Source organism: Haliotis rufescens, unplaced genomic scaffold (assembly GCF_023055435.1).
Source record: "Haliotis rufescens isolate VD_foot unplaced genomic scaffold, xgHalRufe1.0.p SCAF_18, whole genome shotgun sequence".
In the NCBI taxonomy this organism is placed as follows: domain Eukaryota; kingdom Metazoa; phylum Mollusca; class Gastropoda; order Lepetellida; family Haliotidae; genus Haliotis; species Haliotis rufescens.
The window spans coordinates 6,963,948-6,980,669 of NW_025963868.1; the positions used below are offsets into that span (position 1 = coordinate 6,963,948).

A 16,722-nucleotide genomic window follows, 5' to 3' on the forward strand; every position below is an offset into this window, starting at 1 on the left:
TACTTGGAAAGAATAAAAAAATTATCAGTAAACATATTGATGTTCTTATTGCATTCTTACTTATAGAATTTTGTTATTATGTCTAGTATACATAATAGTGAGTAGGGTTTTACGCCGCTTTTAGCAATATTCCAGCAATATCATGGCAGGGGAAACCAGAAATCGGCTTCACACATTGTACCCATGTCGGGAATCGAACCCGGGTCTTCGGCGTTACGATCGAACGCTTTAACCACTAGGCTACCCGACCGCCCCATTTTATACATAATAACTGACCATACATTTTAACCATAACACATATGGACGTTCCAGCGAGAATGGTATAAAAGGCGAGGTTTTCGGTCCTGATGCGTCCGGACTGACGAGTTTTCGTTGTACTTGTTCAGATTAGAATATTTAATTAGCAAACACGACTGAACTGTGTCCACGATCAATGTGTTTTACAGCGCAATAAATTAGAACTTGGTGTGGCAATGTTTATTTACATTTCACGCCTTCGGAATACCAATCGGCCATTATGTGACTGTCTGATGTTGGCCCTACATACACTTGGATCAGTTTGCTGTCTGAATCCGGGAGCACGGGCAGCTGCAGGAGTCGTAAGTAGCCTATTTCATACTCGTATGAATTATTTCGCAACAGAAATGAAGCTCTGCTAAAATAAAACCATGCCGAAATCAGCAGAATTACGCGGTCGGTGTGATGGGTTTGGAGGTAAATAGTTGGTTCGTCACTCCGAGAGTCAATGTTCGATGACGTTCAGAATATGCCAGGTGTAAGTAGTGCTTTACACGTCTTTGTTTGATGATGACGTTCAGAATAAGCTAGGTGTAAGTAGTGCTTTACACGTCTCTGTTTGATGATGACGTTCAGAATATGCAAGGTGTAAGTAGTGCTTTACACGTCTTTGTTTGATGATGAAGTTCAGAATATGCCAGGTGTAAGTATTGCTAACATGTTTTTGTTTGATGATGAAGTTCAGAATATGCCAGGTGTAAGTAGTGCTTTACACGTCTTTGTTTGATGATGAAATTCAGAATATGCCAGGTGTAAGTAGTGCTCTACACGTCTTTGTTTGATGATGAAGTTCAGAATAAGCTAGGTGTAAGTAGTGCTTTACACGTCTTTGTTTGATGATGAAGTTCAGAATATGCCAGGTGTAAGTAGTGCTCTACACGTCTTTGTTTGATGATGAAGTTCAGAATATACCAGGTGTAAGTAGTGCTTTACACGTCTTTGTTTGATGATGAAGTTCAGAATATACCAGGTGTAAGTAGTGCTTTACACGTCTTTGTTTGATGATGAAGTTCAGAATATACCAGGTGTAAGTAGTGCTTTACACGTCTTTGTTTGATGATGACGTTCAGAATATGCCAGGTGTAAGTAGTGCTCTACACGTCTCTGTTTGATGATGAAGTTCAGAATATGCCAGGTGTAAGTGGTGCTCTACACGTCTCTGTTTGATGATGAAGTTCAGAATATGCCAGGTGTAAGTAGTGCTCTACACGTCTCTGTTTGATGATGAATTTCAGAATATGTCAGGTGTAAGTAGTGCTTTACACGTCTTTGTTTGATGATGAAGTTCAGAATAAGCTAGGTGTAAGTAGTGTTTACACGTCTTTGTTTGATGATGAAGTTCAGAATATGCCAGGTGTAAGTAGTGCTTTACACGTCTTTGTTTGATGATGACGTTCAGAATAAGCTAGGTGTAAGTAGTGCTTTACACGTCTTTGTTTGATGATGACGTTCAGAATATGCCAGGTGTAAGTAGTGCTTTACACGTCTTTGTTTGATGATGACGTTCAGAATAAGCTAGGTGTAAGTAGTGCTTTAAACGTCTTTGTTTGATGATGACGTTCAGGATATATCGGGTGTAGCTAGTGCTGTATATTGCTATGTTTTAGAATTTTATCCGAATAACGGACATATATCGCAGAGCTGGACCAACACCCTGTTGTATTGTAACATCGTTCCGTCTCATCACTCTATGCTCGCATCAAAATAGGGACTCAAATCATGGCTGTTTGGGTTAGATTTTGCTGAAACCGACGAAAAAATTGTAAAGTGCTGACAAAAAATAGAAACATCAGAAGGTGAAATCTGGTATTCGATTATAATCTATTTTTTTACCACGATGCACGACAAATGGGTCAGCAGTGCCACACGGGTAATTGAGGTCATGGGTTCGAGTTGATCAGATATCAGTGTACACGAGGATGAGGATGTTACAAGTTTAACAACGCGCTTCGGTAGGACCGATTTCGCACTCAGGACCACTGCACACTGCGGTTCCATGAGAAGGAACATCAGGTCATCTCGATCTATGTAGCATTACCATTGCATTGATTGATTGTGCTTACTTTCATTCACTGTGTGGGTGAATGTAGTTTGCACACAGCGGTGAATGGGATAGCCTTGTGGGTAAAGCCTTCGTCCGTGTTTGTCAAACTCGTGTATAACTTCGATATTGCTAAAAGCAGCCTACCTCCTCAAACAGTCTTTCACTTTATCAGATAGCCATGTGGTTTCAAAAGAACCTCACCGACAAAAGAGTGAGTGAATGAGTTGGGTTTAACGCCACTTTTAACAGTATTCCAGTTATATCGCGGCATGTCAGCTTAATGTGGGAGGAAAGCCCAAAGTGATGCAGGTCTCAGACGTTTACCACTTCGGTGAAACTCACGAGCACGGGCATGGTGCTGACAAACCTAGAAACATAATCGGGGCGAACCGGGATTCGAACCCACAATCATAGGTTTCTGGCGTGCCCAAGGGACGCAACTCTGCACAGCGAATCGCGGCGCCTGAGACGACTGAGCCACCCGTGTCCCCTCACCGAAGTACCATACATGTTGGTATATATATGAAGAATCACTCATATTCAAGAGATATCAGATTGGTTCGATGAGCAAACGAACATACTGTCATATTGCGTGAACCGACGTTCATGAACGCATCACATGTGACGTCATAGATCCATGACGCGAAATGCATCTCGTGCAGCTTATCGTGAAAAGAATAAAGACACGCTGTGGTAACACTTAACTAGTTGTTAGTTTTGTCATTAAGTGATACACATCTCTTCTTAACGTACATACGTCTCTAAATGTTTCTATGGTTCCCGGTTCTTTTCTATATTGTTTCAACTGATATCGCTCTGACAATTGTGGTAGCAGCAAAACACAAAATGACACAAATACACAATTTTTTGTAGCTCCAGAAACCGTGGGTTCAAGATGAACAAACAGTACGTTCAGCTGTTGGCGCTCAACTCCGCCATCGTCGTTCTCTTCATCGTTGCTATCACAGTCTTCATCGCCGGCATATACAGCAATGATCCAGGTACAGAGAGCGAGAGGATGTTGTTTAACGGATTAAAGTTGCAACCCCGAGTTTTATAAGGTCTTTATTAACAACCATATTGGACAGCTGTGTCGACACAGTACTGTTATCTTATCTTACCATGCCGACCAAGTAACAGTAACCTTAAAACCAAAATGACTGTGCCGACATAACTATTAACGTTACAGGAAGCCTACATAACATTGATTGATTGATTGATTGATTGATTGATTGTTGTTTAACGCCGCATTCAGCAATATTCCAGCTATATGACGACGGTCTGTAAATAATCGAATCTGGACCAGACAATCCAGTGATTGACATCATTAGCATCGATCCACGCAATTGGGATCGATGACATGTATCAACCAAGTCAGCGAGCCTGACCACCCGATCCCGTTAGTCGCCTTTTACGACAAGCATAGTCGCCTTTTACGGCAAGTATGGGTTGCTGAAGATCTATTCTACCCGGATCTTCACGGGTCCCTACATAACAGGCTGCAAGGCGTCACATATAGCTATGAACCATATGCTAGTGTCGATGTATTTTTAAAGACACGTTTTTTGTAATTATTATTTAAATGATTACTTATTAATTTTCAACTAACACGAGTAAATATTTTCCTTAGTTCCAGCACTGCAAAACATTGTTCCCGTGCTGGACGTCTACCCGGCTCGCTGGACCCTGGTCATCGCCTGGTTCGTCTACTCCTGGCAGGTCAGCTGGATCATCTACTCTCTGATCCTGGTGTGCAGGTCCAGCCCTCACCCGGTGCTCCTGACCCCCCTCTTCCTTGGTATCTACTTTCTGGCACTTGTTATCCAGATCGCCATCAACTCAGTAGCCTTCACGGACATCGTGTCCGTATCATTCGTTGGTCTGCTCCTCATCTCTGTTACCCTGTTTGCATCTCTAGCCATCTCCTACATAGCTCTGTATCAGAACAGAACTGTTCTGGTTCAACAGAATCGCAGGGTGGACGACGCTCTCATCAGAGGTCTGGTTCAGAATGGTATAGGCCTGTACGCTACCTGGACGTCCATGGCTACTTTCATCACGATGGCCGTGTTGGTGGTCTACCGATCTGATCCCATCATAAACCAAAATACTGCTTCCTCTGTTGTTATTGCCTTTATCGCAGCTTTCCTTGTTGCCTACACTGCAACTGACCTGACTGTCCTGGACAAATACTCCCGCTATACCTTCACCCCCTATGCTGTTGTCATGTGGGTCTTGATCGGTATTCTGGTCAGCCTGCCTGCTACAAATAGTGCCAACTTCATCGTCACGGCTGTGCTGTTGGGCCTAACGATTGTGGCTCTCACTGCCAAGATAACACTTGTTGTTGTCAGAAAGAAGGCGGACCCTGTCCTGCCTCGTATGGCTGTGGTTGCTAGCACGGCTGGGAGTGACACGAAACCGGACCCAAAACCGGAAGTTCCAAAACCGGAAGTTCCAAAACCGGAAGGTGTTGAAAAGGAGGTTGGCCCATAAAGTGAAGATTGAAAATAGCCGAAACCAGATGAAACCAAAGCATGAGATTTTCTATAATTGAAAACTGATCACGGAGATAGCAAAAACATTGGCTAAATATATGGAATAATAAAAGCGACAAAATCCTTTCCCTAATAATAAGAAAGCAACACGATATCATTCAATATTACAAGAAGTCTACAAACTATCTGAACAAGTAAACATTCGTGAAGTTGTCTGGGCCATGGATCCCGTGATCGGTGGTCGGAATACCAGACACCAGATTAAGACACCTTCTTTGCCAACACCGCTACTGCCGGCTTTCATCAAACTACTGAATGTTTAAAATCGCCTCACTCTCTCTCCTCCTCTCTCTGAGATGAGATATAACTAAAAATACTTTTAAGCAATGTACAACACAAGTCACTTATTCATGCATAAATGTATATTTGCACTAGAATTAATAATCTTCCGATTAATGATCGGTATTGGCCTTGGAAAATGTGGTCTGATTTATCACATTTCTTTTCAAAATGTTATTGGAATATGTTTTAATGTTCAATGAGTCCATGTTGAGTGGGATAGGCACCGACATTTTATGATGTTGCATATGTTTCTTGTCACATAACATTCATGGTTGGAGCACACACATTCACGTTACCACATTTATTGCTACCAGATTTCTTGATACAAATCTAATTTCACAGTTTGTTAATGCATTTAATATGTTCTATTTGTTTTGATTTATGAGATTTGTTATAATGTATTCACAAACACAAAATGAAAATTGCCTGTATAGTGTGACTACATTGAAAAACTAAATAAATATGACATTACCTAGCTCACTCTTGAAAACCTGATGTGACGAAAACGAGTGTTGCTATGACTTAGGAATGAAAACTCTGCAACTGCGGAAAGAAGAATTCTGTGAAAATAACAATAACATTTACATCAAAACCAACTAAATTCGGTTATGAATTGGGAAATTTGTACTCTATGTGAATCTGTATTGAAATCAGATTCCATAGTCCGATTCCGACTATATCATGAACATGTGTTTAGGAATCACTATCTTACAGTGATGATACCAGGTATTCTCGAAAAGTTGGGCGTATTCTACTCTACAGATGACACTTGTCAGTATCACCTGCAGAGAAAAATCTATTGTTCACGGGAAAATATGATTCAAGCCAAAATAGTGGATTGCAACAGACATATATTTTGACACTCCACATGTGTACCAAGACACGTTTAAAGATTTAAAGCCTTGATTGTGGTAATCCTGATCAAGCATCTCTAGAGCAAGAGTCATAAGACGTCATTTGGACCTTTCGTAGAAAGACCTCGATAGAACCAAGTTGTCAAACTCCAAAGGCTGGGGCTGCAGAAATATTGCTCGACATAAAGGAAAAGGAGACTATTGGAAAGTAGAAGTCACTCCTCTTTTCCGAAGTGTTATTGAATACGTTCTCATGAAAACAATGTTTACACATGTTAGCTGTCGAATGTTCGCCAAAGTAACAAGGCCACATCTGAGGTGTTCATTGTTGAACGTTTGCTTATATTAATGATAACACAAAATCAATTTAAACTCGAAATCAGAATAATAAAAAGGCTATCTAAAAAAACATCGAATGAGATTCGAACTCGTACGACGACATAGTTTTTGATAGATTATCTTAACCCAGAACAACACAATTTAACGTTTGAGACCATTTTGTGTTTTCAAAGTGTTTCAGTGTAAATTATGTCCATATGGAAGTATATATTTCTAGCTGGTGCCTTTAAATGAATAAAGATTAATTTACTTGCATTTTGATTTCCTGTTGATTGAGGGACAGACCACTTTAATAACGGTTGAAAGACTAAACACTTTAATTAAAGGCGAATATGGGATTTGAACCCATAGCCAACTGATCTTGACATGAAACGACCAGCTGATCTAAAGGACTCGTCACGGTGAATGACATCCACTTTCAACACCAATTTGTTGGTGAGTATTTGTTAACAAGAGAGTATGTTGTGTTTAACGTCTTTATAGCAGGTCTGTAATATCACTGCGTCTCAGCTTAATGGTCTAAATAAGAGGTGATGTAAACCAGTATACAATAGAACACTGGGGAACCCACCCTGCTTTGCAGAACGTGGGTCACTATGCCGGATGTCGCTGGTGTTGACGGGTAATCTGCCGATCTTGTAGAGGTGTGGTGACCCTAGGACGACCGCTCCGAGGAAGACCTGTGGTCTGTATAGCATTGTATCGATGCAGGAGAAGGTAAATTGTGGTTATGTTAACGTTGAAATGACGGGCAACATCTTGGACAGACTCTCCAGCTTCCAAACGTCCGATAGCCTGGTTTCTCTAAATTTGAGTTAGGCGTGGCATTGTTGACCAAGGAGTGGTAGGTCCAAGAATCGGCCACAGTTTTATACCCACTACAGTTCGTCACAGTTCGTGCATTTTCGATTTCGCGAGAAATGGTTGCATGAAACCCCCATATTCATTGAAATGGTGCGTTTTGGCGATTCGTTTTTTATGTTGCGTTTTTACTCGGGGCTTCCAAAATGCAACCAAAGATATTGATAACAACATCAGGCTTCACTACATGCTAAAACTCGTATCAATTTACGGTTCCGTGTTTGTTACCTATTTGCTTAAAACCACTTGCGTTTCTTTTGCGTGTGAGTATCTATTTTATTCTTTCACCTTTTCAAATGTTTGTCTGTCTGGGATAGCAAAATAAAATTACTCTACATAATGTTTACTTAAAGTTCGAGGGCCATTGAGTCATCCGTTGTACGAGATACGCGAAGTGCATGGGTCTTTGGTCATGTTGTCGATAACATTTTTTGTTCGTTTGTTGTTTAACGCCGCACTCAGCAATATCCCAGCTATACGACGGCGGTCTGTAAATACTCGAGTCTGGACCAGACAATCCAGTGATTAACATCATGAGAATCGATCCACGCAAATGGGATACGATTACATGCATCAACCAAGTCAGCGAGGCTGACAATCCGATCCCGTTAGTCGCCTCTTACGACAAGCAAGTCTCCTTTTACGGCAAGCATGGGTTGCTGAAGACCTATCATTCTCACATCTGGGTAGCAACTGTCCGACCCCAAATTGATTGTTTCCAACGCAGAAAGTAATGAAAGTTGATGTGAACATTTCATCACAAAATCAAACACTCGTGAACAATCGTAAGGAAAATAGCGTTTATTATCATATACAGACAAATTACACTCTATCGTTCTCGTACGGGGTGTGCATGCACAACCACCGGTATAGAATACAGAGTATTAGGTACACTGTTCAGAAGTCAGTCGCCATGGCAATGGCGACGTCAGACTGCAACATTCCAACGCGCGATTCTCCTCTCAACTACATATATCCACAAGGTGTTATGTAGGTAACTAGTCACTATATGGTACTCGACATCCAGGGGCGTGTCCATTATCAACATCAATTTTATCCTGTCTTAAAGATGGACTGAACTTCAAAAAAATGTTTAAATGCACCCAGTTATGAATCTATAATGGCATATGGTTTCTTTTTTGAGAGGCATTTAAAATTTGGTGGACTAAGTAAGAGTAAGATATATGGATGAACAACTTCTTTATTGCAATTGCTTGATAAGGGTGTGAGAACCTACACCGAAACGTCGCTCCTAATTGTAATAAAGAAGTTATATCTTATCCTTGCATGACATATGTCGACAAGACGAGAAAAAGTCGATCTCTTTCGGCTAAATAATTTCTTAACATGGATAGGTTTTTCACGAAATTAGGAAAAACAAACTTCTGACGCCTTGGATCTCTAGTTGGGTTAAGAATATAGACGGGTCTTTATATCTCAGGAACAATTCAATATGAAGTCATCAGGAATATGTTGATTGTTATATACGTGTGGAGGCCAACCAATGAGAGCTACGCCAGACATTGTTTCAGCACGAGGAAGGGAATCAAGGTGAAGGCCGTGAACGTGGCCTTTGATTGGCCGGAGTATGTAGGGAAGCCAGGGTGCCGTGTGGTTTCCCCCTCTGTCTCCCCCTGGTTGTCGATGTAGAACCACACGTCCATGCCCTGCAGAGGGAGAGGAAGACATTCAAGCAAGAACTGCTCTCGTAATACAGTAATTAATTTATCAATATAATTGACGACTGGTATTAATTACCGATTGTACATTTATAACATATTAACTGTTAGATAACGGTTTGTATGGAAAGGATTTTGTCGCTACTAGTTGCTTTCATGTTATAGTATCATAATGTTTGATGTGAAGTGTCGTCAAATATGTATCTAATATATTTGTTATTTCAGTGATTGTTGTTGTTTGTTGTTTAACGCCGCACTCAGCAATATTCCAGCTATATGACGGCGGTCTGTAAATAATCGAGTCGGGACAAGAAAATCCAGTGACTGACATGCTGACATGAGTATCAATCCGCGCAATTGAGATACGATGACATGCATCAACCAAGTCAGCGAGCCTGGCCACCCGATCCCGTTAGTCGCCTTTTACGACAAGCATAGTCGCCTTTCACGGCAAGCATGGGTTGCTGAAGACCTATCCTACCCCGGATCTAATCTTATTTCAGTGAGTGAGGATTGAGGTGTACATGTACACGTTCACCGTATTAAACAGTATGTGAATTAGGTCACGTCGTGTAGGCGTGATTGGGGCCGAACATCTGAAGTGATGGAAGCGAGTTAGAACCCACCATCAACGGGTCTGACATGACTGAACACCCGTGAAGATCCGGGGTGGAGTAGGTCTTCAGCAACCCATTACATGACTGAAGGACGTTGCAGCAAGGAGGAGCAAGAGCTCTGCGTGTTTTCAAAGTTACATTGTGGGGGATGCGGGAAATAGTCATAAGGTCCATCTACACCCATATCACACGATTGATAGGAGAAATTGTCCTTACATTTCATACCCGAGGGCTATTTATAATGCTGAGGCACAAAACGTTGAACCCTGCAAAGAAACTATAACCCTTCTTCATTTTACGTAAAGGGCGGTCGGGTAGCCTATGGTTAAAGCGTTCGCTCGTCACGCCGAAGACCCGGGTTCGATTCCCGACGTGGGTCCAATGTGTGAAGCCCATTTCTGGTGTCCCCCGCCGTGATATTGCTGGAATGTTGTTAAAAGCGGCGTAAAACCAAACTCACTCACTCACTCGTTCACTCATTTTACATAAATAAACGTTAATACATGTATGCACTCGTCCTGACTATCATGTAATGGTAAAATGCTGTAAAGGTGTATTACGTACCGAGATTCCGTTCATTGTGCCACATCTGTTGCCCACCACGTACCACATCATACCACGATCGACGTTGAAGGTAACGCGGCCGTTACAGGTGACGCTGTCCCCCATGGTGGAGTCGTAACGCTGCATACAGCCGGCTTGGGTCATTCCAACGTCAAGGTTCAGGATTTGTTGACCGGTGGCGCCGAATTGTAGAACAGACAACTTCTCGTCGCAAGTCTGTCATAAAAGCAAACATACGTACATCTGTGAGTGAGTGAGGTTTAATTTAACGCCGATTTGAGGAGCATTTCAGTTATATCACGGCATGTCAGCTAGGTGTTGGATGAAAGCCCAAGGTGACGCATGTCCAAGACAATTAACACGTTGGTATAAGCCTAAAACATAATCAGGGCGGACGGGGTTTCAATTCCACGAAAGCAGTTCCTGTCAGGCCTAAGGGACGTAACTATGTACAACGACTGGGCCATCCGCCCCCAGAAACATACATGATTGATATCAGTTTGAGCTTTGCGGTATTTTTTAAATTGTATTGCCTAAGTACTATTACTATATTCTATTGTCATCTTTAAAGGTAACATATTTTATCACGTAATGTGTCATGTGAATACAAAAAAGGACCGGTTTTAGAAAAAACAATAGAAAGACCGTTGCTTCCCATCAATACATTGTAATGCAGCTCGGTTTGTGAATTGTTGATTTAAAATATTCATTTGTAACATTGAAATGAGGAGATAACTACACTGTGTTTCAATGTAGAGCAACGATGCAATAATAATAGTTATATTCATAATAATGATGATGATAAAACTAATAATGATAATAAGAAATAGACTACAATTACATCAATCCGCCGAATAGATCAGTGTGCGTTCAAATCGTATTCCCAGTTCCCTGAGGAGTGAATAAACGGATCCTGCTTCATCAGGCTTTTGAATGTTTACAGTCATATAATTACCATCTCGTCCTACCGGCTGCTAATGTTGGAAAAAATTAACCCGTCGTTTCATCATAATAGCCTCAAGACGTTAAGGTGACACTGACGATACACCCGAAGCCGACAATCAGGGCGGAGCTCTCTTAGCTGAACAGTACACTTGACCAATCACGTCACAGACCTCGATACTAATGGCGTCTATTTCGCCGATGTTGACGGGTCAAGGCAATGGGGTGAAAATCACTCGGTCCCAGTCATGTCAACGCCGATGACGTCACCGCCTGGAAGTGGTTACGCATATGTAACGTGCCCAGATGCCGATTCTGCTGTGGCGTGGTCACATTTGGCCTCCAGCTTCCGGTCTGCCCCTTGTGTGCCCAGTCTGGTGATACCCCTGAAGTAGTCAGTATCACAGGGATCAGCCGGCTGCACCCGACCGTTCTTGCAATAGGGATCTACGTGGTTACCATCAGTGCCATTCAAAGACACACACCCCTCTTTGTTCTGCTGATAACCTCGCGTGTTTTTATGACCTTTGATGTTTTGGGATCCAGCCGTTGCATTTTATATCCGCTATGCAGTTTCATGTCGTGCTGTCACAAACAGACCCGTGTCATAAAAAAATCACGAACAGTCTTTTCTTCTCAAACTATCGAACAGTCAGATGATGTTGGGTGTGTTTGGGGACTCGTTTTCATCCTGAATTCAGTATCCACTAGCCAATGTATTAAAAGTTATTTACGATAAAAACATTCTTTCTTTCGATCAGCAGTTTACATAAGAGAACGCATGATGTAGCTGAAGATGATGTGGTTATTGGTTGCTGAAAGTTTGATCTTGCCCTCAGTGTTTGATGTGAGTGTGTGATTTGCACTTATAAACATTTAACAATCCATATACATGTATACACAAAATACACAATTTCACTATAATGATATATACAAACATTTTCCCAGATGGCATATATTATCATCGGTTTGGCCAAACCTACGTTATTGTTATTTGCTCTTCTAGAGGAAACAAAGGTCAATAAATTGTCTGTCCATTTTTGTCTCAGTCTTAGAGATATTTTCAAGAATTTCCGAAGTGCATACAGATATCATGCTGAAGTTTACCCCAAAGGTTGGTTGGTTGGTTTGTTGTTTAACGCCGCACTCAGCAATATTACAGCTATATGACGGCGGTCTGTAAATAATCGAGTCTGGACCAGACAATTAATCAGACCAGTGATTAATGTCATGAGCATAGATCCACGCAATTGGGATCGATGACATGCATCAACCAAGTCAGCGAGCCTGACCACCCGATCCAGTTAGTCGCCTTTTACGACAAGCATAGTCACCTTTTACGGCAAGCATGGGTTGCTGAAGACCTATTCTACCCCGGATCTTCACGGGTCTTACCCCAAAGGAGAAATCCAGAACAGAATAGGTTCAAGCTCAATTTGAGATCATGTACACTGCAGTAAAACAATCTCATGGATGTGAATACTCACCTTGCTTCCTTCGTTCGCCTGGAAGAACTGTTCTTGTTTGTAGAAAAGGAACTTCATGGGAGCATAGCTCTAAAAAGAAGGAAAGAAAAGTTTGAGAAGAATTAGTGTTATTTTTGTGGTGATATATCATTCATAAGACACATGTCCTTGAAAAGGATTCATAATATAATATCCGTAGTCCTGGATTTCCCATGAACATTGATACTTCCCCCGTCGTTCTTGCTGTATAGGTACAGTGGTAGCTCCTTGGCCATATCTCGCGAAGTGATGAGTTGAGTTCAACGCCGCTTGAACAAAAGTCCAGTTACAACACGGCGTGTCAGCGTGATGTGAGTGCAACCCACAAGCACGGGTATGGTCTTGTTAAACCTTGAAACATAATCAGTGTGACCTGACGGTTCTGGCGTGCCCAAGGGACGTTACTCTGCACAGCGAGTTGCGGCACCCTTAGACAACAAACACCCACACACCCACCCCACCTACCCTTACCCCTACCCCTTCACCACCTCCACCCGTCCCAACGAAGGAATCATCATCTGTGGCATATTGGACTGTCCATCCACCACACAACTGGTCAGTTTGACGCTTCAGCAACCCATGCTTGCCGTAAAGGGCGACTATGCTTGTCGTAAGAGGCGACTAACGGGATCGGGTGGTCAGACTCGCTGACTTGGTTGATGCATGTCATCGTATCCCAATTGCGTGGATCGATGCTCATGATATCAACCACTGGATTGTCTGGTCTAGACTCGATTATTTACAGACCGCCGTCATGTAGCTTGAATATTGCTGAGTGCGGCGTTAAACAACAAACCAACCAACCCTATTGATGACGTCTGGGGTATGACAGGGAAGGACGTCATAAGCCGCCGACCACGATGCGTTCTTACCCGAGGAAAGGTGATGTTGTAGTTGAAACGAACGTAGCCTGATTCGAACGTCCACGTGTCGATCAACTGCCATTCCTGGAAGGGAATAAAGTCACACATCAATTCTGTAATGTGAAGTTCACAAGATCTATACGTTTCCCATTGGACAAAATACCGGTCACCTGACCTTGAGAAGTTCACCTGAAACGTTCAAACCCATTGGAGGTTTTACGTTTTCCACACGATGGTATGGTATGGTATACAAGACTGTAAACACAACCGAACACCTCACAACATCGTCGAACATGACCGAATCATGACAGGAAAAGATCATTGTTTGCGATCATTTAGAATCCTCGGCAGGATAAAGCCAACGGATAAAAACGATATCCGTTGGGGTCATATGCGGATAGAGATGCAAATATCAAAGGTCACGTAGGGACTACTTTCACTGTTTATAAACAAACACGGCGTCGCATTCGTCATTCGGCGATCGAGTCAGAATTAACCATCGGGAATCTGGATAAACTACAGGGATAATTGCTATCATTATCAAAAGAACAGTCTAATATACTGAAAATCTGTGTCTAACTATGACGTAGCTAAGGCATTTTATAAGTTTTGGCAACTTTGGAGATATACATTTCGAAACAATTTGGCGAGGGCACGAGACCTAGCCAAGCGTGATCAGTAGCCATATCTGTGCTTGTAGACCTCTGCGGCTTGAAACCTCCTCCACAAATTAAAATAGTTGGATTTGGCCGAAATATGTTTGAATTGTTACCTTGTTTCGTTTTGTCGCTGTGTGTACATCTGACAACACTTCTTATCGTTATGACAGGACAGACCGACTGTCAACAACGTCTGACCGTGGCCGTGACGTCTCATAGACTAGGGTTAGAGTAGTTTCCCTTTGACAAAGGGCAGTTACTCTAGCGGACAGACCGATGGATTACAGCGAAAGTGTATAAGAAACATATTTCAGTTGGAACTATATTGGCTACTGTCACTGTCCGACTGACACATCACTTACCCTGTGACGTAATAAATATTAATGCGCGCATTCCAGGAAAACTCGCAATGCTTCGGTAATGTTTGTGAGTGAGGGTAAAGCGATTTTGAAGCACAGAATTAAAGAATGACATTTTATGATAAAGAGGTTATCACGCTTGTGTGTTTGGGGATGGTATATATCCTGTATTAGGAATAAACACTATGTATTTAGCTCGCCAAGGCTCGCTAAATACAATGTTTATTCCTAATGCAGGATATTTACCATCCCCAAACACACTCGCGTGATAACCTCTATATATATACAATCAATACAATGTCAATACAATTGTGGTACATAGTATTCAAGAAGTGAACATCTTTTCATACATGTAAATTCTTGCCTGTAAAGTCAACGTACTGTATCTATATTATAAGATGCATATAACATGTACGCTCACTAGACTCGGTGATACATGTATGTATAGTGGTATCTAGTTTCAAAGCCTTGTGTTTGCATTAGGGTATAAAGAATACACTTATAGTTATGTTATTTATTACGAAATACATCTATCGCCAATAAGCAATATTGGAGTGGACTCGATTCCGGTGAATCTTGCTTCAGTAAAGTAGTGCTTTATCATACGTAGTCCAGTGTTGATATATACATAACAAAACATCATATAATTTCGTGCCGTGAAACTTTTGAAATCTTAACATTAAAGCAGGCACTTAATATAATTGCTTTATATAAACAATATCTCTCGTCAAGTTTTTTTATGACGCATTTTTATGAAGGGGGAAAAAGCTCTTGACCGCCTCCGTGGTCTAGTGGTAGAGCATCCGCCCGGAGAGCGGAAGTTCCGGGGTTCGATCCCCGGCCGCGTCATAACAAAAGGTCTTAAAAGATACTTGTTGTTACCCTGCTTGGCGCTCGGCATACAGGGGCAAAAACAAGGACTGGTCGGCTCGGAGTCAGTATACTGTGTCTGAGTGGGGTATTCATGTTTAACTGCAGCATGGTATCTCAGTGTGCTAGCACTATAAATCGGCATCAGTCCGAAATAGTACAAGCAGCCACACACACACACACACATGTGCATGCACGTCGCTATATAAGTGCAATAATCTAGGACGTGACGTTAAACCCGATTTCACCTCACCTCAAGATTTTTCGAACAAAGTATCTCCTTGACTCCCTATCTCAAAATATCCCTAAATGCTACCTACATCATTGTCATGTTACCATTACATAAAACATAAGACCTTCATCATACTATTTGAGTAAAATTAACTTCCACACATAATTGTGTTTGTTTGTCTGTTGTTAAACGCCTGACTCAACAATATTCCAGCTATATGACGGCGGCCTGTAAATAATCGAGTCTGGACCAGATAATCCAATGTTTAACATCATGAGCATCGATCTACGCAACTGAGATACGATGACATGGATCAAACGAGTCAGCGAACCTTATCACTCGATCCCGTTAGTCGCCTCTTACGGCAAGCATGGGTTGCTGAAGACCTATTCTACCCCGGATCTTCTCGGGTCCCCCACATAATTAATGTGTACACGGTGAACATCATTGAGATCTGCATGGTCATACTCACACTAGCTGTTTGAAGCCTCCGTTGAGCGACCTTGAAAGTAGCTGACGTGAAGGCTGATAAAAAGAGGACACACAGAACGGAAAGAAAGACAGCTGCCATCTTGACGTTTCAAAGTTGATCCCGAAATGAGGCGTCTCCTACCAACCCGGTCTTTATAAAGGCAACCCTGAGACCAAACTGCACATCTTTTGTAAGATGTAACCGTGTTGTCACGTACAGCGAACATGCAGCTAATGACTAATTTGTACTTATGCATGAGTGAGTTTGTGTCAAGTTGTTGTCAAGGAAATCATGCTGGGTAGGGGAAACCCAGTAATGGTGACAGTTTGTAGAATTGACAAAGCTGTCTCAGTCCAATTAGATATAAACAAGCTTGTTATGTTTAATGGAGTAGATTTATGTTGTGTTCCCGAGAACCGATGTCAGTCAACCTAAGTAATTATTCAGTTGATATTTACCAATATGTGACAACGTGTATGCTTCTACATGTTTGTTTGTTGTTTAAGGCCGCACGCAGCAATATTCCAACAATATGACGACGGTCTGTCAATAATCGAGTCTGGACCAGACAATCGAGTGATTGACATCACGAGCATGATCCACGCAACTGGGTTGGTTGGTTTGTTGTTTAACGCCGCACTCAGCAATATTCCAGCTATATGACGGCAGTCTGTAAATAATCGAGTCTGGACCAGACAATCCAGTGATTGACATCACGAGCATGA

At 41.9% G+C, this 16,722-nt stretch overlaps 2 protein-coding genes across 2 annotated transcripts; one reads left to right on the top strand and one right to left on the bottom strand.

The window, feature by feature from the left end:
• Positions 1-538: 538 nt before the first annotated feature.
• LOC124149662 lies at positions 539-6,618 on the top strand. Its single transcript, XM_046521390.2, has 3 exons — positions 539-599; positions 3,215-3,342; positions 3,972-6,618. The coding sequence occupies exons 2-3, from the start codon at positions 3,237-3,239 to the stop codon at positions 4,835-4,837; spliced, it is 972 nt and encodes a 323-aa protein (XP_046377346.2). The 5' UTR covers positions 539-599; positions 3,215-3,236; the 3' UTR covers positions 4,838-6,618.
• Positions 6,619-8,021: 1,403 nt separating this feature from the next.
• Positions 8,022-16,154, bottom strand: LOC124149719. The gene is made up of 5 exons (XM_046521464.2): positions 15,998-16,154; positions 13,415-13,489; positions 12,525-12,593; positions 10,096-10,311; positions 8,022-8,902 (listed from the first exon to the last, which is right to left on the bottom strand). The coding sequence occupies exons 1-5, from the start codon at positions 16,094-16,096 to the stop codon at positions 8,747-8,749; spliced, it is 615 nt and encodes a 204-aa protein (XP_046377420.2). The 5' UTR covers positions 16,097-16,154; the 3' UTR covers positions 8,022-8,746.
• Positions 16,155-16,722: the final 568 nt, after the last annotated feature.

Excerpts from the sequence above, each read along its gene's own strand:
- LOC124149719 (XM_046521464.2), bottom strand. The coding sequence starts at position 16,096 with ATGGCAGCTGTCTTTCTTTCCGTTCTGTGTGTCCTCTTTTTATCAGCC. Across the intron at positions 13,490-15,997 it reads GGAGGCTTCAAACAGCTAGT|GAATGGCAGTTGATCGACAC; the intron begins GTGAGTATGACC and ends ATTCCCTTCCAG. Across the intron at positions 10,312-12,524 it reads AGGCGAACGAAGGAAGCAAG|ACTTGCGACGAGAAGTTGTC; the intron begins GTGAGTATTCAC and ends CTTTTATGACAG.
- LOC124149662 (XM_046521390.2), top strand. The coding sequence starts at position 3,237 with ATGAACAAACAGTACGTTCAGCTGTTGGCGCTCAACTCCGCCATCGTC. Across the intron at positions 3,343-3,971 it reads CATATACAGCAATGATCCAG|TTCCAGCACTGCAAAACATT; the intron begins GTACAGAGAGCG and ends TATTTTCCTTAG.